Here is a 25,263-nt window from a genome sequence, read left to right on the forward strand (position 1 = left end):
CCAGTCTCGAGGTGAATCCTGGCTGGGACTAAGGGGAGATACCAGGCCTCTCAACCTGCGCACCACGGTGCGGCGGCGCCCGGGCCTACCGTCGCGACTAGAACGCAGACCCCAATTCCAATCGCCTCTCACAGGCTAGAAGCGTCTGTGGGCCCCAGACGACAGTGGTAGATCCGCTGACTTACGAAATTTTGTCAGAAATTACCTTTGAACTGGGCTTCTGAGATCCGCCTGGCGTTTTGTCCGCCATCTTGAGCTTTGCCCCTCCTTCGGCGGCGGCAGCAGCACGGGCGAGTCGAGCACCGAAACAGCGGATCTCAGTGAAGCCCGCCAGAGGCGCCTGCAAGGCTGAATAGTCGACTGTCGAGATAGCGACCTTAGGGGCAGCCGCTCACGTGACTTCCGGTGTCAGCAATTTCCTCAGCCGTGCTCACTCCGCTAGTTTTCCTGGGAGTCACGGTGCTTGATCGTGTTATTGGGTCCGGGAATTCAGAGAATCTCCTTGTCCAGGGCCAGGTGATATTTCACTTTCTTATCCCAACGCCAACACTTGATAGATGCGAACCAGTCGTATTTCCTTTGTGGGAAAGGAGCCGCTTTTTAAAGACGTGCACTGGCCATCTAGGGAGGAGCTTTTACTTCAACTCAAAATAGGACTGGAGCTGACGGGTGACCTGGCGCTCGATGGACGGAAACGCTGTTCTCGCCGCTTCGGCAGCTCCCATGCTGGTGGGAGAGGCAAACTTGCAGTCTGCTCATCTGAAGATGGTGAATGTTGAGATAAGGTTGCGCCTGAAAAGCCGAGAAGAGGAGCGTTTGCCCCAACCTGAGGGTGATCCGATAGACACTCTTCAGGGCGTCTGCAGAGTGGGTGCGCGTGGAGACAGTCAATAAGAGAAAATCGTAAATACAGACGGTATTCTAAATCTAGCATGCATGTAAAGTTGTGTGACATTTTAAAGATTACATTTTACACTTTAGTATTGTTTTCATTTTTAATCACTAAATGGGGGAGCACCATATTAAACTTTTCTGTACTTAGTACTTTTTTTTTTTTTTTTTTTTTTTTTGAGACGGAGTCTCGCTCTGCCGCCCAGGCTGGAGTGCAGTGGCGCGATCTCGGCTCACTGCAAGCTCCGCCTCCCGGGTTCACGCCATTCTCCTGCCTCAGCCTCTCCGAGTAGCTGGGACTACAGGCGCCCGCCACCACGCCCGGCTAATTTTTTGTATTTTTAGTAGAGACGGGGTTTCACCGTGGTCTCGATCTCCTGACCTCGTGATCCGCCCGCCTCGGCCTCCCAAAGTGCTGGGATTACAAGCGTGAGCCACCGCGCCCGGATTAAAAAGTTCTTAATCAGGGCCTAGATTCAAAGACGGAAAGCTTGCTTGAGAAGGCCATGCCTGAATCAGGCCAGGCAAGGAAAGAAAGGACATTCCAGACAGAGGGAGTCGTTGAGGTAAAAGCCTGTGGCATGAATCAGTACAGCCGATCGTGCAGGTCACCTAAAGCAGTCGTTTTATTAGACCAGGTGTGGGGAGGGACGTGGTTGGACAGGGGTGCGGGTGCAGGTTCACACAGCGCCCTGAGGTCACCATCGTGCGTAGGAGTTAGAATTCTGTTCTCAGAATGAAGATCGGCCTTTAACAAGGTTGAAATGGTCAGATTTTTATTTTAAAGTATTGCTCTAAAGACTAGGGTGGGAGTGGAGGGCGTTTGTGGACCTCTCCCTAATTCATTTATTCAAAATTTGAGCCCCGTTTTGTGTGTAAAAGCCTGCCCAAAGTGTTGTAGGGCTTACAGAGACAGATAAACATGCACTGTCTTCATATGATTTAAAACTTAATGAGAAATGGAGGAGACAAGGAAACCGCAAACTAACACTATGCATAATTAAATTGATGCTGCGAGGAGGGATCAATAGGTGAGGGACCTCTGAAAGAAGTCATTAATTCTGAGAGTAGGAGCGAGGAAAAGAGACGGGGCGGGGCAGAGGGGGTGGTCATAGAGAAGAAAGCATTTGAACCAGCTCTGAAGAAGTAGAATTTTGTTGAATGGCAGGGATGGGGAGCGAGGGAAGCACTTAGAACAGGATCTGACACAAGGCTGGCCCTCAGGAAAGATTAACAGACATATATGCCAGCCACTAAGGAATCAGCAGGCCAGGCCTCCTATTCTGTGTGAGGGTATGAGGGTAGAAGAACAGACAGTAAACAAGAAGTGATCTGAAAGTGACAAGTGCTACACGTGAAATTAGAATGACTTGTACCCTCCAACCCAATTGAATTTACTTCTACTGCTGGATTCTGTCATACTTTTTCAGTTCTGGGCCTCTTCTCTCAACCTTGCCCTGCCCTCTCATTGAAGTCTAATCCAATTCTACTCTGGGTGAAGATGTCCCTTCCTCTAGGAAGGCTTACAGTCCTCCCTCCCCACCAATCCTAAATCAGAGACCCTTCTGTTTCCAAGGAACCTATACTTTACCACTTTGAAGAGCTCAGCACACTAGATCTTAACAGAGTTTTGTTTTGTTTTGTTTGTTTGTTTGTTTGTTTGTTTTGAGACGTCTCGCTCTGTCGCCTAGGCTGGAGAGCAGTGGCGCGATCTCGGCTCACTGCAAGCTCCACCTCCTGGGTTCACGCCATTCTCCTGCCACAGCCTCCCAAGTAGCTGGGACTATAGGCGCCTGCCACCACGCCCAGGTAATTTTTTGTATTTTCAGTAGAGACAGGGTTTCACCATGTTAAGCAGGGTGGTCTCAATCTCCTGACCTCGTGATCCACCCACCTCGGCCTCCCAAAGTGCTGGGATTACAGGCGTGAGCCACCACGCCCGGCCTAGATCTTAACTGTTTACAGTATAGGATTAGAAAGTGAAATCATCAGCTGAGATGAAGAGGAGAAGTGGGACTAGGTATGCCATGTGGTGTTCTGACAATGCCACTAGATTTTGTCACTAGAAAGTGAGTATGTGCAGCTTTTCAGTCAAATCCCCAAAGTCCTACTTATTTTAAAAATAATTTTTACTAAATACTCCTAAAGAGTCAAAAACAGGCCGGGCGCGGTGGCTCACGCTTGTAATCCCAGCACTTTGGGAGGCCGAGGCGGGCGGATCACGAGGTCAGGAGATCGAGACCAAGGTGAAACCCCGTCTCTACTAAAAATACAAAAAACTTAGCCGGGCGTGGTGGCGGGCGCCTGTAGTCCCAGCTACTCGGAGAGGCTGAGGCAGGAGAATTGCTTGAACCCGGGAGGCGGAGCTTGCAGTGAGCCGAGATTGCGCCACTGCACTCCAGCCTGGGCCACAGAGCGAGACTCTGTCTCAAAAAAAAAAAAAAAAAAAAAAAAAAAAAAAAAAAAAAAAAAAAGAGTCAAAAACAAAAGAATGCAGACTTCTTTCCTCTCTTTTATATTGTAAGCCCCAAAGCAAGTCAGACAAATGTGATGTGACTAGAAATAATACGGGCCTTTATTAAGGGTTAAGTACGCTTTTAAAAATTCAAAATCATTGCCAGGTACAGTGGCTCAGGCCTGTAATCCTAGCACTTTGGGAGGCCAAGGCGGGCAGATCAAGGCAGGCAGATGGCTTGAGCCCATGAGTTCGAGACCAGCCTGGGCAACATGGCAAAACCTTATTTCTACAAAAAAATATCTAAAAATCAGCCAGATGTGGTGGCATGCATCTGTAGTCCCAGATAGGAGGCTGAGGTGGGAGGACCACCAGAGCACTGGGAATCTTGCCATTGCACTCCAGTCTGGGTAACAGAGTGACCCTATCTCAGGAAAAAAAAAAAAATTGAACATCACAATTATGAGTAAGAGTTCTTGATACATGAAATTCTGGCCCTATTACCCAAATTACAGATTCAGGAAAGTGAAATAGCATGAAAATAATCCAAATGGAATTTTATGGAATCTGAATAATTAGATTAGTGCTAAGGGACTACCCATAAACAGTAAGAATCATGCAATTTACTGCAACTAGTATTACCTTTTTACAATTACACTAAAACTGTGCCCTTTTTCTCTTCCTGATGTGTTGATTCTCTGGTGCCCACACCTGCCATTTGTTTTTAAGGCTTCTCCCTGCAGCAGATATGTTCAAGAGAAATTACAAAGTAGTGCCATATACAATACTGAGATGTTTTGTTTGCTTCATTCAGGGAGATTTTTTCTTTGAAATTTGAGCTAGCATTTTAAAACAGAGAGATTTTACATAAAACTCAGGGTTTCTAGCCTTTCTTGAAAAATGGGGAAGTCTGGCAACACTGGGGGACAATCTAGGTGAGGTGGCCTGCAGCGACGTCTAGGGAAGCGGGCTATGCATACCAGTTTAGCCACCCACTCATCATACATGTTGGACAAATTCCCCATACCCAGCCTGCTTGTAGGCATTTCAGTTTTCTACTTCTGATGTACAGTGTAATTCTTACCTGGGGTGATGATCAAAACATTACCAACCAGTTCCCCCAGACACCAACCAGAACTGACTTGTTAGTAAGGTACAGGAGGCTCAGTGCCTAGGGCTCACAATAATTTTTAGACCTCCCCACCAAAAATGTTCTGATTTCTTCAGGGAGGAAAAAAGTGGAGTGGAGAGAATATTTAACAATACAAACAGCTGTGGAACCTGAGCATGCTGAAAGATAGAGACCTTAAAAAATGATTGCCCCAAAGCTACAGCCTCCTGTGTTGTGCCAATGGACTGCTCCTACTTGGTGGCATTTTCATTCTAGACGGTTTTTAAACAGCTTTTCCCTGCTCTCTGGATTTCAGATACAGGTTGGTAAAAGGAACACTCCATTTGCTTCTTTGGCATTTATTGAGTTTCTAGCATGTGCTAGGCTCTGAAGAAAGAAGATAAAAGGAGAGACAACTAAAAATCAGACTTAGTGTCTTCTGCTAAGACAGATCCTAGCTGCTTCTAGGAATAATTAGGAAACAGCCTTCACGGAGGTGTGGTCAGTGTGGAATGGAAAATTCCTTCTGATGAACTTGACTGCCTGCCCCACACCCACCCCACAACGTAAGTGTTAATGAATAAGGTTTTAGTAGCAACAGCAGCTGCTCCCCCTTTCACACACACACACACACACACACACACAAATTACCTGACTCACTTATTGATTATATACAGATTCCTTTGACAATAATAATTACCAGTGGCAGCCAGGTGCAGTGGCTCACACCTGTAATCTTAGCACTTTGGGAAGCCAAGGCAGGCGGATTGCCTGAGCTCAGGAATTCGAGACCAGCGTGGGCAACATGGTGAAACCCTTCTCTACTAAAATACAAAAGAAATTAGCTGGCGTGGCGGCGTGCACCTGTAGTCCCAGCTACTCAGGAGGCTGAATCAGGAGAATTGCTTGAACCCAGGAGGCAGAGGTTGCAGTGAGCCGAGATCGTGCCACTGCACTCCAGCCTGGGCAACAAAGTGAGACTCCGTCTCTACAAAAAAAAAATAATAATAATTAGCAGTGGCATTTTTTAAAAAATGATGTCAAAAAGTATATAGCCCAAGAATACACTGGCGCCATGTTGAAGATAATAGAAATTGCCATTTTAACTATGATCCTAGTGAGAAGGAAACCTTTACTGTGTAGGAATTATTTTATCAACAAGGTTAATAAAGTCTAGGAGGGTCCAGATGGCGTACTGTGGAAATGGAAATGAGCGTTCCTGAGTGTGTGTGTGTGTGTGTGTGTGCGCGCGTGTGTGTGATAAAGGAGGACTCAAGGTGCCTGTGGCAGGTCATGAGAACCAGCACACAGCAAATCTGGGGAGCTCTCTCCTGCCATGGCCAGGCAACCCAAAGGTGGGCTTGACTTGGACCACCAAAGATAAGGCCTCACTTAACTTGTGACCTGGCTTTGGCCAGTGCGAAGCCTACATATCCCCATATTTACTGAAACTCATGAGACAACACCAGGTAATATTAAAGGCTGGGTGGAGAATGAAGTTATGAAAAGAAAATGAAAGAAGACTTTCCCTTATCTGTTAATAACAAAAGTTGTTAGTAACAGTGGTCTTAAAACACATAAGGCTTTATTTTGACATTGCTATAGTGGTAAGATTCTATCAAAACAACATGGCATACCTTTCTTCTTTTTCAAGTTTTGTTCCGTTTCCTTCACATTAACTTTGCATTATTTCCAGTTACTTTGTTAGGTATTTTGTCTTTTCTGTTGTTACTGTGAATATAGTAAGTTTTTGTATTTATGTATGTCCTAAATAAGCTGTTCATTGATATATTAATGTTGTGTAATGTGTTTACTGAATTCTTTTATTATTTACATAGGTTTTCAGTTTATTCCCTTGAACTTTCAGGTATACAATCATATTTGCAAATAATTACCAGTTTACCTCCTCTTTTCCCATTTTTATACTTTGTTCTTGTATAATTACATTAGCCAGTACCCCCAGAATAATGTTAAGAGTGGTGCTAATGAACATGCTTGTCTTTTTTTTTTATTACTGAGATGGAGTCTCTCTCTGTTGCCCAGGCTAGAGTGCAGTGGCGCGATCTCAGCTCACTGGCAGCTCCACCTCCCAGGTTCACGCCATTCTCCTGCCTCAGCCTTCTGAGTAGCTGGGACTACAGGCTCCCGCCACCACGCCCGGCTAATTTTTTTGTATTTTTAGTAGAGACGGGGTTTCACCATGTTAGCCAGGATGGTCTCGGTCTTCTGACCTCGTGATCCGCCCGCCTCAGCCTCCCAAAGTGCTGGGATTACAGGTGTGAGCCACCGCGCTCGACCAAACATTCTTGTCTCGTTCCTGACTCTAATGAGATGCTTTTAGTATCCTTATGAGGATGAGGATAACTTTTTGGGTTGTACATTGAATTATACATTAATTTTTTTTAGCTAACTGTGGAACTGAATAGAATTTAAAACTCTCATAAGAAAACTCAGGGACTGTGAGGATACACCAAAGAATGCCAACGGTCACACAGCCCTGTTAGAGAAACATTGTTAGAGGCTTGTGTCAAGACAAACCAGGACATCTCCATGACTTGGGAAAACAAGGGAACAAAGTAGAAATGTCCCACTCTGCACACCAGTGAAAATGAGCAGTGTGGAACGCAGATTAGGAGGAGGACAGGTAGAAATCTGTATAGTTTCCTATTGCTGCTGTAGCAAATTACCACAAAGTTAGTGGGTTATAGCAACACAGACGTATTATCTTATAGCTCTGGGGGTCAGAAATATAAAATGTACCACCAGGCCTGTGCTCATTTTGGAGTCTCTAAAGAATAATCCTTTTCTTTCCCCTTCCCAGCTTCTAGAATTCACCTGCATTCCTTGGTCTGTGGTCCTCTCCTCCATCAGCATCTTCTCTCTGACACTTGCCTCCACCCTTATCTCTTCTCCAACTCTGCTCCCTCCCTCTTATAAGGACCCTTGTGATTACATTGGCTCTGCTATGACAGTCCAGGATAATCTCCCATCTCAAGAGCCTTAATCACAGCTGCAAAGTCCCTTTGCCATGTTAGGCAATATATTTGCAGGTTCTGGGGATTAGGGTGTGGACATCTTTGGAAGGCCATTATTCAGTTTACCATAGGATCTATAATGAACTTTCTGTTTCTGTATTTTGTCCCTGGCTGAAAGGATACAGCTTTCATCCCACCAGAGAACTGACTTGGGAATGGTCCTAATAAATATAGTCATCTTTAATCAATTGAGTTCTGAAATTGTTAACTTGGGAATTCAATGGGTAGAAGGCGTGGTTCCAGTGAGGATGGGATAAGACAGGTCCCTGTTGTCAAAGGGCTTGCAGGGAGTAAAAGACTCCCAGATGTATCACAACAAGATGCTAAGAAGTACAGGCTGAAATTTTAGTTTGATTTGTTCACTGCTGCATCTGCAATACCTAGAACAGAGTAACCACTATGCAGGTAGTCAATGAATATTTGTTAAGGAATGAAATCAGCACCAGAAACAGTTTTATGGAAACGCAGGAGAAGATTGGTTTGGGAGAAGTCAGGAAAGACCTAATGAAGGATACTCTAGAACCACTGGGAGTGTCTGTCCAGCTCTCAAGATTTCACCTCTGGGGTTAACTTCTGAGAGGGCAGGATGAAGACCTTAGCACAGTGTTGCCTCACTTTAAGAAGATTCCAATTATGCTAATTTGAAACAGACTTAAAAGTCTCCCTTCAAGTACCAATTGTGAAATAATACAGATCCCCTTTCAGGCCCAATTTTTGCTTTTTTTTTTCCTTCAAGAATTGAGTAATTTCTATGCAGGCAGGCATAGAAATTACAAACATCATTTACTATCTTGCCACGTGGTGGCGCTGCTGCCACTGGTAAACAAAACACCCACCTTTGGTACATTTTCTGTGAACACACACAGAGTGATCTTGGTGCTCTTGCCACATTTGTTACAATTCAGACTCCTTCTAATTTCCTGTTGTTGTCAACCAAGCTCTCCTTGAGCAATGATGCTTGTCCTGGTGCTGAAAAACGTGCTAAAAAATAGGAAGTTAAATGTAATTTTTAAAAATCATGGCATACTGTGTTGTTCATTTACTAGAAAACAGTAATGCAAAATATCAGGTCTAACAAAAATATGAGAAATAACTTTAGAGATCATCTCCCTATAGTCAGGCTTGCTCTGTTTCAGGAGGGCAGGGATGCCACTGAATCCCAGCATCCTGCACAATGCCTAGCACAGAGTAGACAAAAAATAAATATTTGTTGAATAAAAAGTGAACATGGAAAAAGATGACTGCCCGATAGCTCCCAACCATATTACCTCACCTTTACCCCTACACAGAGACTAACAACAAGTTTCTAAAATCAAATTCCAAATTCTTAGGACAAGGTTCTCAATAGTCCAACTGGGGCTAACCGCTCATTCTTGGTCTAATCAATTGTGCCCAAAGAAAGTCCAAATGGCCCTCAGAGGCTTGCTGTGGAATGAGTGAAGATTTCAAAGGAGGGGCAAAACTGTCGATTGTATGAATAATAGATTTCAGATACATATACAACTACTTTTCAAATGTTTGGAGATGCTGCTGTGATTGATAGGCTATTATAATTTCTCATTGTGATAAATACACATAACTAAAAATTTACCATTTTAGCAGTTTTAAGTGTACAGTTCAGTGGCTTTAAGTACATTCACATTGTTGTGCAACCATTGCTACCATCGATCTCCAGAACTTTTTCTCCTTCCCAAATCGAAACTGTACAGCAACTTCCCTTTCCTCTCTCCCCTTGGTCCCTGGCAACCTCCATTCTACTTTCTGTCTCTATAAACTTGACTAGTCTAGGTACCTTATATAAATGGATTCATACAGTATCTGTCCCTTTGTGATTAGCTTATTTCACTCAGCATAACATCTTCAAAGTTCATCCATGTTGTAGCATGTGTCAGAATTTCTTTCCTTTTTAAGTCTGAGTAATATTCCATTATATGTCCATACCACAGTGTTTATCCATTCATCTGTCCATGGGCACTTGAGTTGCTTCTAGCTTTGGCTATTGTGAATACATAGTCCTATGAATGTTGTCAAAACATTCTTGAACTTAAAGCAGCTCTTGTCATTATGCATGCTCTGAATCAATTGTCCTAAAAATACACCTACTATCATGTGGGGATGAGCAGAAAGACTGCCATTAAACGAGTCTTCATGCTTGACATCTTTTTAAATCTTAGAGCAGGAATATTGATATGGAAGGGGGGCAAGGAAGTGCTGGGAAGGGAAGGGCAGGTCCCTGGTGAGGGCTCCACCCCCGGACCTGTGCCCATGGACCTAGGTGAGGACAGGCATTTTAGTTTTCCTGTCCAAATATTCCATTTCCCAAGACCACCGTGGCCCCACCATGCCCCCATCCTGTGCTTATAAAAACCCCCAAGACCCTAGCAGGAAGACACATAGGCGGCTGGACATCGAGAGAAGCACATCAGTGGAGGAACGCTCAGGTGGCTGGACTTTGAGAGGAACACATCCATAGGAACTGGCATGCCACTGACTGGCAGAAGCAGAACGGCTTGGAGTTTGGCTGGGGCAGTTGGAGGAGAGCCCAGGCCACAGAGCAGCCTGACTCCAGGGGAAAACCTTCCCACTCCATCCTCCTTATAACTTACCCCTTCTGCTGAGAGTTACCTCCACTCAACAAAACCTTGCACTCATTCTCCAAGCCCAGGTGTGATCCGATTATTCTGGTACACCAAGACAAGAACCCAGGATACAGAAAGCCCTCTGTCCTTGCAACAAGGTAGAGGGGGCTAATTGAACTGGTTAACACAAGCCGCCTATAGGCGGCAAAACTAAAAAAGCACACGGTAGCACATTGGGGCTTCAGGAGCTGTAAACATCCACCCCTAGACACTGCCATGGGGTCAGAGCCCCACACCCTCCCTGCCCGTCTGTATGCTCCCCTAGAGATCTGAGCAGCGGGGCACTGAAGAAGCGAGCCACTCCCCTGTCACACGCCTTGCAACGGGGACAAGGGAACTTTTCCCATTTCAATATCTTCGGAGGAGAGGAATTAGTGTTGTGGTGCATCTGTTTTGTGTTTTGTTTTGTTTTGTTTTGTGTTTTGTTTTGTCTTGTTTTGTCTTGTTTTGTTTTGTACAGTCTTGCTCTGTCACCCAGGCTGGAGTGCAGTGGCGCGATCTCGGCTCACTGCAAGCTCCGCCTCCTGGGTTCACGCCATTTTCCTGCCTCAGCCTCCCGAGTAGCTGGGACTACCGGAGCTCACCACTACGCCCGGGTAATTTTTTGTGTTTTCAGTAGAGATGGGGTTTCACCGTGTTAGCCAGGATGGTCTCGATCTCCTGACCTCGTGATCCGCCCGCCTCGGCCTCCCAAAGTGCTGGGATTACACGCGTGAGCCACCGCGCCCAGCCGTGGTGCATCTTAAAATTATTTTTTGGGAAAAGGGAATGATGCCAATTAAAATCGTCCTCCTGGATTACTTAAGCCCAGGAGTCTGAGGCTGCAGTGAGCTATGATCACAGCACTGCACTCCAGCCTGGGCAACAGAGCAAGACCCTGTCTCGAAAAAAAGAAAAAATAATCCTCCTGGAGAAGAGCAGACCTGAGGAAGCTGTGGGAGCTGTTGACAAGGAACAAAGACTTTTTCCTTGTGACCACTTAAGCAGAGAAGAAAGCTTTGGAAAGAGGCACAAAGCAACAGATTTTTATTTCAACCCCATGTACAAAATAATTTTTTAAACTCTAAAGCTTTTTCCTTGTTTAACAGAACAATCTGCCTTAATGAAATGAGTATTTGTGTGTGAAGACACATAGACAGATGCTGACTGATTTAGAAAGGATTCCAGAATTTGGGGAAAAGCTGCAGCATTTAAGCTATGTGTGACTTATAAGACTTCTTTTTACCCCCAACATTCTCTGTTTTTCTAATGACTGAAACATCAGTTTAAAAAAAAGTCAAAAGTGGCCACAGTTGTAAAGTTTCAAAAGTAATTAATCAGTGTAAACTTGCTTTGCTATCTGTTTTAGTCCGTTTTCACACTGCTATAAATAACTGGGTAATTTATAAAGCAAAGAGGTTTAATTGAATCATAGTTCCACATGGCTGGGGAGGCCTCAAGAAACTTGCAATCATGGCAGAAGGGGAAGCAGGCACAACTTACATGGCACCAGGCTAGAGATTAATGCTGCAAAGGGGGTATTTCCAAACACTTTTAAAGCCATCAGCTCTTGTGAGAACTCCCACACCATCATGAGAATAGCATGGGGAAAAGCTTGCCCATAATCCAGTCACCTCCCACCAGGTCCCTCCGGGATTACAATTCGAGATGAGATTTGGGTGGGGCACAAAGCCAAACCATATCACTATCTATTAGTGCCATATCCTCCAGATGAAGTTGGAATCTGATATGCCAGCTATTGAATGCTGTTAAGAAAGCCACACAACTCTCAGAGGGGGAAACATCTAAGATTGTAGGGACAGGAGCCACAAAAGATCACCAGGCAAACTTGAGCCTAAACTAAAGGGTCCCTCCTCTCATTTGTATATTAAACTGGGAAAATACCCTGATAAATCCAGCTCAAAATTATGCAGATATCAGAGCCTTGTTCCATTTCTGGTTAATAAGAATTAATTACTCCAATTTGTCCAGTTTACTGGACTTTGAATTTTAGTTTTTCTCTGGTGATTTCTCTTTTCCTTTTTCATTAAAACTTGTGGAAAAATGCTTAAAGAAGCTGTGGGTGGGCCGGGCGCGGTGGCTCATGCCTGTAACCCCAGCACTTTGGGAGGCCGAGGCGGGTGGATCATGAGGTCAGGAGTTCGAGACCAGCCTGGCCAAGATGGTGAAACCCTGTCTCTACTAAAAATACAAAAATTAGCTGGGCGTGGTGGCACACGCCTATAGTCCCAGCTACTTGGGAGGCTGAGGCAGGAGAATTGCTTGAACCCAGGAGGCAGAGGTTGCGGTGAGCCGAGATCGTGCCATTGCACTCCATTTTGGGTGACAAGAGCAAAACTCGGTCTAAAAAAAAAAAAAGAAAAAAGAAAAGAAACTGTGGGTAAGCAGACAATTCTTATACTTCATAGTTGGAAAATAAATTGGTACAACCTCCCTTGAATGTCTATTTGGCCATAGCTATCAAAATGTGAAGTGCTCATACCCTTTAACCCAGCAATTCTATTCTCACATAGGTAAAGAAGGTGTGCAGCAAAAGACAAAAAATGCCCTTCATATCCATCAATATGGGACTTTTTTTTTTTTTTTTTTTTTTGAGACGGAGTCTCGCTCTGTCCCCCAGGCTGGAGTGCAGTGGCGCAATCTCGGCTCACTGCAAGCTCCGCCTCCCGGGTTCACGCCATTCTCCTGCCTCAGCCTCTCCAAGTAGCTGGGACTACAGGCACCCGCCACCATGCCCGGCTAATTTTTTTTTTGTATTTTTAGTAGAGACGGGGTTTCACCATGGTCTCGATCTCCTGACCTCGTGATCCGCCCGCCTCGGCCTCCCAAAGTGCTGGGATTACAAGCGTGAGCCACCGCGCCCGGCCCAATATGGGACTTTTTTAAAATTAAAATTATAATTCTAACAAGCAGTAAAATTTTTCCCTTTCATGTACAAAGATCATTAAATCTATAACCTATTTCTTCTTAGAAACCAATGAAAATGTACTAAAAAATGTGGCATTGAACACGTTATTAATGTCAACTAATATTGACATTACTAATATTCAAAGATTATTGTCATCAAGCATCCACAAGGCTCTACTTGTCTTTTTGTAAAAATAAAATCAGAATTATTCTCATCTTATGTCAAAACTGTCGTGATAAAGTGATATTACACTGGTGCAGAAGTGATTGCGATTTTCCCATTGAAAGTAATGGCAAAATGGCAATCACTTTTTTCTTTCTTTTTATTTTATTTTTTTTTTTAGTATACTTTAAGTTTTTAGGGTACATGTGCACAACGTGCAGGTTTGTTACATATGTATACATGTGCCATGTTGGTGTGCTGCACCTATTAACTCTTCATTTAACATTAGGTATATCTCCTAATGCTAATCCCTCTCCCCTCCCCCAACCCCACAACAGGCCCCAGTGTGTGATGTTCCCCTTCCTATGTCCATGTGTTCTCATTGTTCAATTCCCACCTATGAGTGAGAACACGTGGTGTTTGGTTTTTTGTCCTTGCGACAGTTTGCTGAGAATGATGGTTTCCAGCTTCATCCATGTCTCTACAAAGGACATGAACTCATCATTTTTCATGGCTGCATAGTATTCCATGATGTATATGTGCCACACTTTCTTAATCCAGTCTATCATTGTTGGACATTTGGCTTGGTTCCAAGTCTTTGCTATTGTGAATAGTGCGGCAATAAACATACCTATGCATGTGTCTTTATAGCAGCATGTTTTATAATCCTTTGGGCATATACCCAGTAATGGGATGGCTGGGTCAAATGGTATTTCTAGTTCTAGATCCCTGAGGAATCGCCACACTGACTTCCACAATGCTTGAAGTAGTTGACAGTCCCACCAACAGTGTAAAAGTGTTCCTATTTCTCCACATCCTCTCCAGCACCTGTTGTTTCCTGACTTTGTAATGATCACCATTCTAACTGGTGTGAGATGGTATCTCATTGTGGTTTTGATTTGCATTTCTCTGATGGCCAGTGATGACGAGCATTTTTTCATGTGTCTTTTGGCTGCATAAATGTCTTCTTTTGAGAAGTGTCTGTTCATATCCTTTGCCCACTTTTTGATGGGGTTCTTTGTTTTTTTCTTGTAAATTTGTTTGAGTTCATTGTAGATTCTGGATATTAGCCCTTTGTCAGATGAGTAGATTGCAAAAATTTTCTCAATATGGGACTTTTAAGAAGGATTGGTATGGCATGCCCGAAGAATGCTCTCTGTAGAGGTGGGGGCTGAAATGCTATGTCACTGTTAGAAGAATGAGGGAGATCTTTCTGTACTGACTTAGAAATTGCTCCAAGATACACTATCACATGACAAAAGCAAGGTACAGAACCTTAAGTTTTTTTTTTTTTTTTTTTGGAAGGTTTCTTGTGCCGGCGTCTTGTCTTGTCTCCCAGGCTGGAGTGCAGTGGCGCGATCTCGGCTCACTGCAACCTCCGCCTCCCGGGTTCACGCCATTCTCCTGCCTCAGCCTCTCCGAGTAGCTGGGACTACAGGCGCCCGCCACCACGCCCGGCTAATTTTTTTTTTTTTTGTATTTTTAGTAGAGACGGGGTTTCACCGTGGTCTCGATCTCCTGACCTCGTGATCCGCCCGCCTCGGCCTCCCAAAGTGCTGGGATTACAAGCGTGAGCCACCGCGCCCGGCCTCTTAAGTTTTTTTTTAAGGCATCTATAGATATATCATATACAACTGTGTGGCAGGCAGCTTCTAAGATGGCCCCCAGTGATCTCCTACTCCTGGTGCCCATGCCCTTATTTAATCCTCTCCCCTTAAATATGGTTCAACCCAGGAATTTGCTTCTAACAAACAGAACATAGCAAATGTGATAGGATATCACTTCCGAAATTAGGTTACCAAGAAACTTTGGCTTCTAGTCTTGCTTGCCTTTTCCGGCTCTTCTCTCTTATTCACTCCATGAAGCCAACTGTCATGCTGTGAGGTGTCCTATGGAGAGGACCGTGTAACAAGAAACTGAGGGAAGCCTCAGGCTAAAAGCCAGTGAAGAAATAAGGCCCTCGGCCCAACAATGTGTGAGGAACTAAATCCTGCCAAGAACCCCTTGAGAGAGCCTGACAGCAGATCCTCCCGAGCTGATACATGAGACATGAGACCAGCCTGGCCAACATGGTGAAACCCCATCTCTACTAAAAACACAAAAAAGTAGCCGGGCGTGGTGGTGGGTGCCTGCAGCACAAGCTGACAGCTTGACTACATCCTTGGGAAAGCCCCAGGGCTGGGGGCCTAGCTAAGCTGCTGCTTTCCTCACCCACAGAAAATGTGAGATAATAAATGTTTGTTGTTTTGAGCCACTAAGTTCTGGGTAATCTACTATGTAGCAGTAGATAACTAATATAACATGTATTTGTTTATGCATATACACAATATATTTATTTAAAAACTGGCAACTGTGCTTGCCACTAGGGAACCCATCTTTAGCTTCTGAGGGTCAGGGGTGGGAGGAAATTTACTTTTCACTCCCCATTCTTTGGTCTATTTTAATATATTGTTTATTCCACAAACAGGCAAATAGGTCAATACTTTTTTTGTTTTTGCAAATAGAGAAAAATGATTATTTTATAAGATGAACAATTTTTTTGATATGCCATGTTTTCATATGAGGACAAAAGCCACATTGAAATAACCAATTAAGTTATCCACATAACTGAATGTAGGCTTTGAAAAATTACATTTGATCTGTGTATTTGGCTCAGGAGAGGTGGATTGTAAATCATTTTCTTTAACCACTAGAGGGCACACTGCATTTGGTTGTCTTTCAATTTCGTGTAACTGAAATGTATATTACAAGAGAATGTAAAAGAATAAGAGAAATGTGCTTTTTTTTTTTTCTTTTGAGACAGAGTTTTGCTCTTATTGCTCAGGCTGGAGTGCAATGGCGCGATGTCAGCTCACTGCAACCTCCGCCTCCCCCCGGCTCCCCCTGCCCTGGGTTCAAGTGATTCTCCTGCCTGCCTCAGCCTCCCTAGTAGCTGGGATTACAGGCACCCACCACCACACACGGCTACTTTTTTGTGTTTTTAGTAGAGATGGGGTTTCACCATGTTGGCCAGGCTGGTCTTGAACTCCAGACCTCAGGTGATCCACCCGTCTAGGCCTCCCAAAGTGCTGGAAATTACAGGCGTGAGCCACCATGCCCAGCTGAAATGTGCTTTTTAAATGTAAATATTCTAGAAAAAAACTTTCATGAACTTAATGATAGACATTTAAGTATGAAGAAAAAGACAAAGTAGAGAGAAAAAAATAGTTCTTGAAAACTAAAAACTGGTAAATCCAGATACTGTACTTGACAATCACATACATGAATGCAATTTTTTTTCAGTTACTAAGTGGAAAGAGAGTAATTCCGAGTCTCTAGAAAGCAAAAACAGTTGCAGCAGCAGGAAGAGCTGTATCGTGAAGTGTGGGCAAAGACACGAAGTCGGTCTCGTTCAGCCTTTTCCTCCCTCGGCATTCCGAGTAGTGGGGATACAAGCCCGCCACCGCCGGTAATTTTTTGTCGTGGTCTCGATCTCCTGACCTCGTGATCCGCCCGCCTCGGCCTCCCAAAGTGCTGGGATTACAAGCGGGAGCCACCGCGCCCAGACACTTTATGGAGTTGTGATAAGAGGAAATTCATACATAAAGAGAAGTTTTAAAATGTCTTATTTCATTTTATTTGGTGCGTAATATATTTATATCATAAAATTAAAAAGATACAAAATAGTACACAGTGAGAGATAGAGTCGGCCTTCTCCCTACAATGCATTTGCCCTCCTTGGAAGTTACCACTTTGCTGATTTCTTATATATCCTTCAAAAAAATAATCGATACATTTGTAAATATATAAGTCCACAAATATATTGGGTTTTTTGCCCCCACAGAAATGGCAGTATGCTACATACATGGTTGTTACTTTCTTTTTCTTTTTCTAAACTTACCAATAATTTAGAGATCCTTCTACATCTGACCTAGAGACCTGTCTTATTATTTTTAGCAGTTGTCTGCTATTAAAATTACATTATTTTATAATTTGATTGAAATGATACCCATAATTTATTTAATCAGTCTCTATAAATTAACATTTAAGTTGACTCCAGTCTCTTACTTTTGTAAACAGTACTGCAATGGACACCCTTTTACATATATCATTTTGCAATGTGTATTTCTGTAGGATAAATACTGGGATTTAGTCAGAGGATATACACAATTAAAGTTGTCACAGACACTGCCAATTTGTCTTCCATAAAGGTTGTGCCAATCAAATTCCCAACCCCTTGTCTTCCCATACCTTGCCCCACATCGTTTGAACCTGATTTTTTTTTTTTATCTTGGCCAATCTGCTAGGTAAAGAATGGTATGTCCTTATATTTTGCTTTGTGTTTCTCTTATTATAAGTGAGTTGAGCACCTTTTCATGTGTTTAAGAGAAGGGTTTGTCTTAATCAGGCCAAACTTTTCTATAAAAAGGGGTAAAACTTTAAGGTGTTATTAGCCAAGTTAAGACCAGAGGGAGAAGTACATTTTAATGAGGGAAAAGAGAACCTGGGAAAGTCCTGAACTATCCTCATAACAAGGCCCTCTGCATCACTCCTCCACCCCTCTATCTGACCAGGCCCGTACTACCGCTTTCTGGGCTGGAACCCCAGTCCCTTGGCAGAGCCCATGACAGTTCTCCCCATCAAGCTGAGATAAGGCCAAATACCACCTGGGACCAAAATGTACCAATGTGAGGCCATCATTTCCAAAATGCCTTTTATCCTCATAATCCTCAGCCCTGCTTTGACCTGGTGCCCCTCTCAACCTTTTCCCTGCACTTTTTTAGATCAGCTCTGTCCAAAAGGAATATAACATGAGCCACATATGTAATTTTAAGTTTTCTAGTAGCTATATTTTAAAAAGTAGAAACAGTTGTAATATAAATAAAATGTATACACTATATCTAAAACATTTCAACTTGTAATCGGTATTAAAAATTATTGAGATACTTTACACTCTTTTTATACCAAGTCTTTGTAATCCAGTGTGTATTTATTTACACTCACAGCGCATCTCAGTTCAGACTGGCCACATTTCAAGGGCTCAGCAGCAGCATGTGGCTAGACCTGCACCGTCTAACTGAACTTTCTGCAATGATGGAAGTGTCAGATCCTTGTCTCCACATAAATATCTTCTGCCCTCATACATTCAATCTGTCCCGGGAGCACTTTTCCTCGTGAATAGGATCCTGGCACTCTCCTAAGTCACTCTACAACCTTTTGGCATTTCTAGTGGAGACCACTTATTCTTCCATACCCCATATTACCAGTCCCAAGTTCCTCAGGCACTTCAGTCTAGATCTGAGACTATGAGAAACATAACTAAACATGTAGCTATTTACATTAAATTTAATTAAAAATTAAGTTCCTCAGTTGCACTAGCCACATTTCAGATGCTCAACAGCCACATGTGGCCAGTGGCCACTACATTGGACAGTCCAGGTCTGAACTATTTCTCTTGCACTATCAGATAAAAGTCCTCTCTCCTGCCATGCAGATCAGCTCTAGAACCCCCAGCCATCCCTTCTAGAAGTCATGGAGCTGCCTCCGTTGATAAAGAATTCTAGAGGCTCGGCCGGGCGCGGTGGCTCACGCTTGTAATCCCAGCACTTTGGGAGGCCGAGGCGGGCGGATCACGAGGTCAAGAGATCGAGACCACGGTGAAACCCCGTCTCTACTAAAAATACAAAAAAAAATTAGCCGGGCGTGGTGGCGGGCGCCTGTAGTCCCAGCTACTCGGAGAGGCTGAGGCAGGAGAATGGCATGAACCCGGGAGGCGGAGCTTGCAGTGAGCCGAGATTGCGCCACTGCACTCCAGCCTGGGCGACAGAGACAGACTCCGTCTCAAAAAAAAAAAAAAGAATTCTAGAGGCTCCTCCCCCATTCCTTGTAGCCTTCAGAGCTACCCCTCAGTGTCTTACCCCAGCTCCCAGCACCCCACATCCCAGCTTTTGAACATCTGTGTACATCTAGGTAACAGCCTGGCTCAACATTTCTTGTACCTCCTTAACTCCAACCTCACTTTCATTCCATTTCGGTCACCAACTCCCAGAACCTGACCCTTGATCTGGTCATCGCCAGACAATACCAATCCCAGAAAGCTTTTTTATTCCTTTATTTATAAGTAATTAACAAGTAGGGCATACTACATTCTTCTTGGGAAAAAAAAAATGAACCATGCCGCTAAAGGGAAAGTCCCTCTTGGCCATCCCACCCCCGACCATTTCAGGCCCCCCTCTCAAGCCCTTCTCCTGAGGCCATCCCCCTTGTTTTTCTAGACATGGACAAGCATGTGCACACTGTTCTGCTACTTGCTTGTTTTTCTGAGCAATATCTTTTGCAGACCTTTTCATGTCAGTATATGCAGACCCACCTCTTCCTCGTTATAGGCATATGGGGGGAACGGGTAACACATTTATGTGGTTAAAACCCAAAAAAGAATAAAAAGATGTGCAATGAAAAGTTTCCCTCCCTTGGCCGGGTGCGGTGGCTCACGCTTGTAATCCCAGCACTTTGGGAGGCCGAGGCGGGCGGATCACGAGGTCAGGAGATCGAGACCACGGTGAAACCCCGTCTCTACTAAAAATACAAAAAATTAGCCGGGCGTGGTGGCGGGCGCCTGTAGTCCCAGCTACTCGGAGAGGCTGAGGCAGGAGAATGGCGTGAACCCGGGAGGCGGAGCTTGCAGTGAGCCGAGATTGCGCCACTGCACTCCAGCCTGGGCGACAGAGACAGACTCCGTCTCAAAAAAAAAAAAAAGAAAAGTTTCCCTCCCTATTCCTGTCCCTTGTCTACACAGTTCTCATACTAGTTTCCTAGGTAACCACCGTTGTTTGTTTCTTATGACAAATAATTACTCTTCATGCATTTCCATCAAATATGAATATAGGTTATTTTTCCCCATTTGGCACACAATTCATGGATATTTTATGGCACTGTTCTGAAGCTTGAAGTGCCTTTCCACATCTTTCAGAACATCTATTAGAGCATCTTTGTCCTTTTTACAGAGGCATGGTATTCCCCTGGATGGCTATACTATAATTTAACCAGAGCCCTGTCAATGTAGTATTGGTTTATTTTCAATGTTTACTATTACAATCAGTGCTATAATAAAGAACCTTGTACGTATGTTACTTTCCATGTGTGTAAATATGTCTGCAGCATAAGGTCCCCAAAGGGAAACTGCACAGTCAAAGGGTATTTGAATAGCTAATTTTGATAGATTTTGCCAAACTGCCTTCCACAGGAGCTGTGCCAATTTATACTCCATCCGTGCATATCTTGGTCTTTTTTGCTTGTTTTAGAGATGGAATCTCGCTCTGTCACCCAGGCTGGAGTGCAGTAGTGTAATCACAGCTCACTGCAGCCTGAAAGTCCTGAGCTCAAGCAATCCGCATCTCAGCATCCACAGTAGCTAGGACTACAGGCACATGCCACCACACTCAGCTAATTTTTAAGTTATTTTGTAGGGATGCGTCTTGCTACATTGCCCAGGCTGGTCTCACACTTCTGGCCTCAAGTGATCCTCCTGCCTCAGCTTCCCAAAGTGCTGGGATTACAGACGTGAGCCACAGTGCCTGGCCTATCTTGGTCTTTTTAACTGCTGCATAATATTCTCAAGTACAGAGAATACACCCCAAAGGGTATAGGCCCCTCCTACTGATGCAAGACATAAGGTTGTTTTCAACTGTTTTATTACAAGCAATGCTACAATAAATACTCTTATATGTGCTTCCTTGTGCATGTATTTCTTTTGAATAATTAAAGAAAATGAAGAGGGCAAAGGAAGCAGCTGGTGGGAAGGCTCTCAGGTGGAACAGAGCTCAGAGAGAGAAGCGTGAGGGAGCCTTTGTGGCTGGAGCCAGGGAGTAGTGATGGGGAGGTCAGAGTCTTCGGGACAGATGTGGGGGCAGGGGTTGGAATAGGGCATGGAGGCCATGGTAAGGTTTTGCGGTTTATTCAAAGGTCAAAATTATCTGATTTACATTTTAGAAGACCACTGGCTGCTGCATGGAAGATGGTTTAAAGGGAAGGGGTGAAGGCAGGAGATCAGGCAATCTGAGAACAGGCACCAACGGCCTGGCTGAGGTGAAATGAATAAATCCTTAGCAGGTTGCACCAAATGGGAAGTAAATGTAACAGGAAGTGTCCTGCTCCCAACAGAGACCACTGAGAGGAGTCTGCAGAGTGCAGTGATGGACACAAGAATCAACAAGACAGACACAGCCTCTGCCCTCTCACTCTCTGAGAAGGGATACAGAGATGAAGCAAATAATTGCGAGTATAAACAACAGTCCACCTACAGTGTGACAGGGAATAGAGAATACAGGCTTTGAAGTCAGATTGCTCTGCATTTCTAACTCTGCTCCCTGACTTGCAAGCTGTGTTCCTTTGGTCAGGTCAGTCTCTCTCTTCCTCTCTCTTTCTCTCTCCCCCCACTGTGTGTGTGTCTGTGTGTGTGTGTGTGTGTGTGTGTGTGTGTGTGTGTGTGTGTGTCTCCCTCTCTCTTTTTCTCCCTTCCCCTCAACCCAGCCCTCCCTCCTCTCCACTCCCTCTCATCCGATTTCTTCATCTGTAAGGGTTAGCGAGAGGATTAAATGAGATCATTTTTGAAAAGCACCTAGCACTGGTAAAAAGGAGATAATTATACTGGGTGAATGAATGGAAAAAACCTTCCCCTTTATTTACCATCTGTCTTCATGTACCCCTGTCGGCCATTCCAGGCAATCATTTTGATTCTAAATTCCTACTACCTCCTCCAACTACAGAATGTGGTTACCAATGGAGTCAACGGGTTCATTAGCTCTTTGCATGTGATTTTGCCAGAATCATGAGTTGCCAACTAATGCAAATTAATTGTTTACACTCCTTTGGGTTTATTCTTTTCCCAATGTTATTCTTTTTAAAAATAAAATTATTTCTTTTCCCTTTTCCCCCCTTTGATTATCAGGAAATTTGAAATAGACTAGGAACAGTAGATGGAAGAATTAATTTATTTGATTAATGGATACCAAATTATTATGGTTAAATTTTTTGTTTCAGACCACAGCTCCATGGGGACATTAATAAATGTGATTGCTTTTGCTAGAATATTCGTTAATCCTGTGGTTTAGTATGCTGATAATGGGACATGCTGCTCCACTGACTTTTAATGAGCTTATTCCACTGGCTAGCAGAAAAGCAACAAAAATAATTTTACAAACATATACATGTTGAGAGGACTAAGGGAGTTTTAAAATCTCCTTATGCTCTCAGTATATTTCACCAAGGTGTACGTAAATGTAACTTCTTTTTCCTTTTCTTACAGGCTTTTTTCGACAGATCTTCTTTAAATTTAAAATAAAAATCTGAGGAATAGTTGCTATGGACTGAATGATGTCCCCCACAAAATTCCTGTGATGAAGCTCTAATCCCCATGTGGCTGTATTTGAAAACAGAGCTTGAGAAGAAGTGATAAAGGTTAAATGAGGTCATATGAGTAGGGCTCTGATGCAGTAGAGCTGGTGCCCTTATAAGATGAGGAAAAGACCCCAGAGCTCCTTCTCTCTGCCATGTGAAAAGGTAGCTGTCTGCAAGCCAGGGAGAGAACCGTCCTTGGAAACCAACCCTACCAGACCTTGACCTGGGACTTCTCCGCCCTAGAACTGTGAGAAAATAAATACCAGTTGTTTAAGCCACCCAGTCTATGGTACTTTGTTATGGCAGCGACAAGTCCTAAAACAATCTGATTTAGTCTGAGCTACTGGGATGTTAAAAGACTTCATCTGGCTTGAATGCCTTAATTAAGATAACTTGTTTTTAGCAGTTATGGGACCCTGCCTTCTTTGTGAGTATATAATTCAAAACTGACAAAGTAGTATGATGACAAAAGACAGAGTGCCTGTTGATTCAGGTTTTATCTACAATTGTAAGTGAAACAATGTCATTTACAAAATCATCAGGGCTTTCTACTCTAGGACAATAGGTTTCCTACGTGTCAAATCAAATGTTAACTCTCATGTTTACCTCTGATATCTTCCTCTTCCCTCATACAAATCTATATAAATCAATGCATGCATATGTAGGGCTGTTTTTTTCCCTGTTTCTTATTTAACAACATGAAATTAAAGCCTTCTGGCTCAAGAGAGTGAACCAAACATACACATTTGCCCCCTGCTGTTCCAGACACCATCACTGTGTAGATATTTCTGATATTTTTTAAAGTGGTAGGGGTGGATAAATTTAAAACGTCAAAGAGAACAGAAGAGAAAGCAACCAATGGACAGTACATTTCTCAAGACAGATAAAACAAAGCAGAAAAAGCCAAAGCCCAGGATACACCCAGGAGGAGGATGCAGAGAAGGTTGACAGAGAACCCTTGCAACAGTGTTGTACAAGGACATCACATCTAAATGGCTTAGCATGGTGTAATTGCTCAATAAATGTTAACCGTTATGTCATTATTCTGGAACCGGTTTTTGTCACTTGAGGTCAACATATACACGTGTAATTTATTCTTTAGTAGAGTTGTATAATATTCCATAACTTGTTCATCCATTTCCTTATTTAAGAACCTTTCAATACAAAAATTAGCTGGGTGTGGTGGCGGGTGCCTGTAATCCCAGCTACTCAGGAGGCTGAGGCAGGAGAATCACTTGAACCCGGGAGGCAGAAGTTGCAGTGAGCTGAGATCATGCCATTGCACTCCAGCCTGGGCAACAAGAATGAAATTATGTCTCAAAAAAAAAAAAACAAAACAAAAAACCCTTCAGATTATTTTGTGGGTTTTTTTCCTGAGTATGTGGTCTACAAAAAAAAAAAAAAACGGTGCAACAACAACAAAAAATATTGCAACAAATTTCTGTATGCATCTACCCTTTAATTGTTGGTATTTTTTATTTCTGGATTTTCAAAAGTGGAACTGCTGGGTCAAAAGGAAGGTACAAGTTTAATTTTATTGATTTACCCACTGATTTAACTTTCCCAAGGATTGTGGCAGGTCACACTCTCACCAGCAATGCTGAGGAAAGCCTGTTTGTTAGTCCACTTGCTGTGGACTAAGTCTCCACCAAACTGAGATTATACATCTACTCTCAAGCTACTAAGATAAAAACTGAGATGGGAGCCCAAGCAATCTCACTCTGGACCTTAATCTTCTAAATATTCATACAAACAGCTAATTATGTCGACAGCATTTAATAAACATCCTTTTCCACTTCATTGAAACACAAACTTCACGATTGTCTTAGTCCATTTGTGTTGCTATAAAGGAATACCTGAGGCTTGGTAATCTATAAAGAAAAGAGATTTATTTGGCTCACAGTTCTGCAGGCTGTACAAGAAGCATGGCGCCAGCATCTACTTCTGGCAAGGGCTTCAGGAACCTTTCGCTCATGGTGGCAAGTGAAGGGGAGCCAATATGTGCAGATATCACATGGCAAGACAGAAAGCAAGAGAGAAGGGGGTAGGTGCCAGCTTCTTTCTGACAATCATTTCTTACAGGAACTAACAGAGCAAGAACTCACTCATTACTGCGAAGACAGCACCAAACCATTCGTGAGGGATCCGCCCCTGTGACCCAAAACATCTCCCAGTAGGCCTCATCTCCAATATTGGGATCAAATATGGGAATGAATATCCAAACTACATCAATGATACAAGTTCTCAAATATAATCAGTCTGTCTCTGGATTCTATTGCAGTTGAGTTGCAATTATATTGTTCTGATTTTAGTAGCTTTATACTAAGTATTCTCTCTCCAGTAAGGCAGGGGCTCCCTCACTACTCTTCTAAATTTATCCGATAAACCTTTGCATATTTTTATTCCACACAAACACTTAAATCATTTGCCCAGGTCCAAAGAAAATATATCTGCATGTCTTGACTTGGATTTCATTAAATGTGTTTGTTAATTTGTTAAGAATTGATATGTATGTATTAAATCTCTCTTTCCGTGAATATGGTGTAATGTTCTATTTATTTAGGTTCTTCAATAAAATATTAATGTTTCTTTTAATACATTCTTGTACCTTTATCATTAAATTTGTTCTAAGTTATTTTATAATTTTGTCACTATTGTGAATGGGTTATTTCCCACCATACCTATTT

At 43.2% G+C, this 25,263-nt stretch overlaps 1 protein-coding gene and 2 long non-coding RNA genes across 5 annotated transcripts in view; 1 reads left to right on the forward strand and 2 right to left on the reverse strand.

The window, feature by feature from the left end:
* U2SURP (U2 snRNP associated SURP domain containing) overlaps positions 1-313 on the reverse strand; it is a 57,333-nt gene extending 57,020 nt beyond the window's left edge. For all 3 annotated transcript variants that reach the window (XM_032144359.2, XM_032144358.2, XM_058433321.1), the window contains exon 1: positions 206-313. In XM_032144359.2, coding sequence (XP_032000250.1) covers positions 206-250 — 45 coding nt within the window. In that variant the 5' untranslated portion in view covers positions 251-313. The remainder of the gene's footprint in view (positions 1-205) is intronic.
* LOC131382259 (uncharacterized) lies at positions 232-25,175 on the forward strand. The gene is made up of 2 exons (XR_009211563.1): positions 232-916; positions 22,485-25,175. It is a non-coding gene; the product is annotated as an uncharacterized LOC131382259 (long non-coding RNA).
* Positions 798-25,263, reverse strand: part of LOC116462100 (uncharacterized) — a 39,478-nt gene continuing 15,012 nt past the window's right edge. Inside the window, exons 3-5 of the long non-coding RNA XR_004246240.2 lie at positions 8,329-8,473; positions 3,989-4,083; positions 798-860 (exon numbers count right to left, since the gene is read on the reverse strand). This is a non-coding gene — a long non-coding RNA (uncharacterized LOC116462100). The remainder of the gene's footprint in view (positions 861-3,988; positions 4,084-8,328; positions 8,474-25,263) is intronic.

The sequence above is a fragment of the Hylobates moloch genome, unplaced genomic scaffold (assembly GCF_009828535.3).
Source record: "Hylobates moloch isolate HMO894 unplaced genomic scaffold, HMol_V3 SCAFFOLD_22, whole genome shotgun sequence".
NCBI lineage: Eukaryota > Metazoa > Chordata > Mammalia > Primates > Hylobatidae > Hylobates > Hylobates moloch.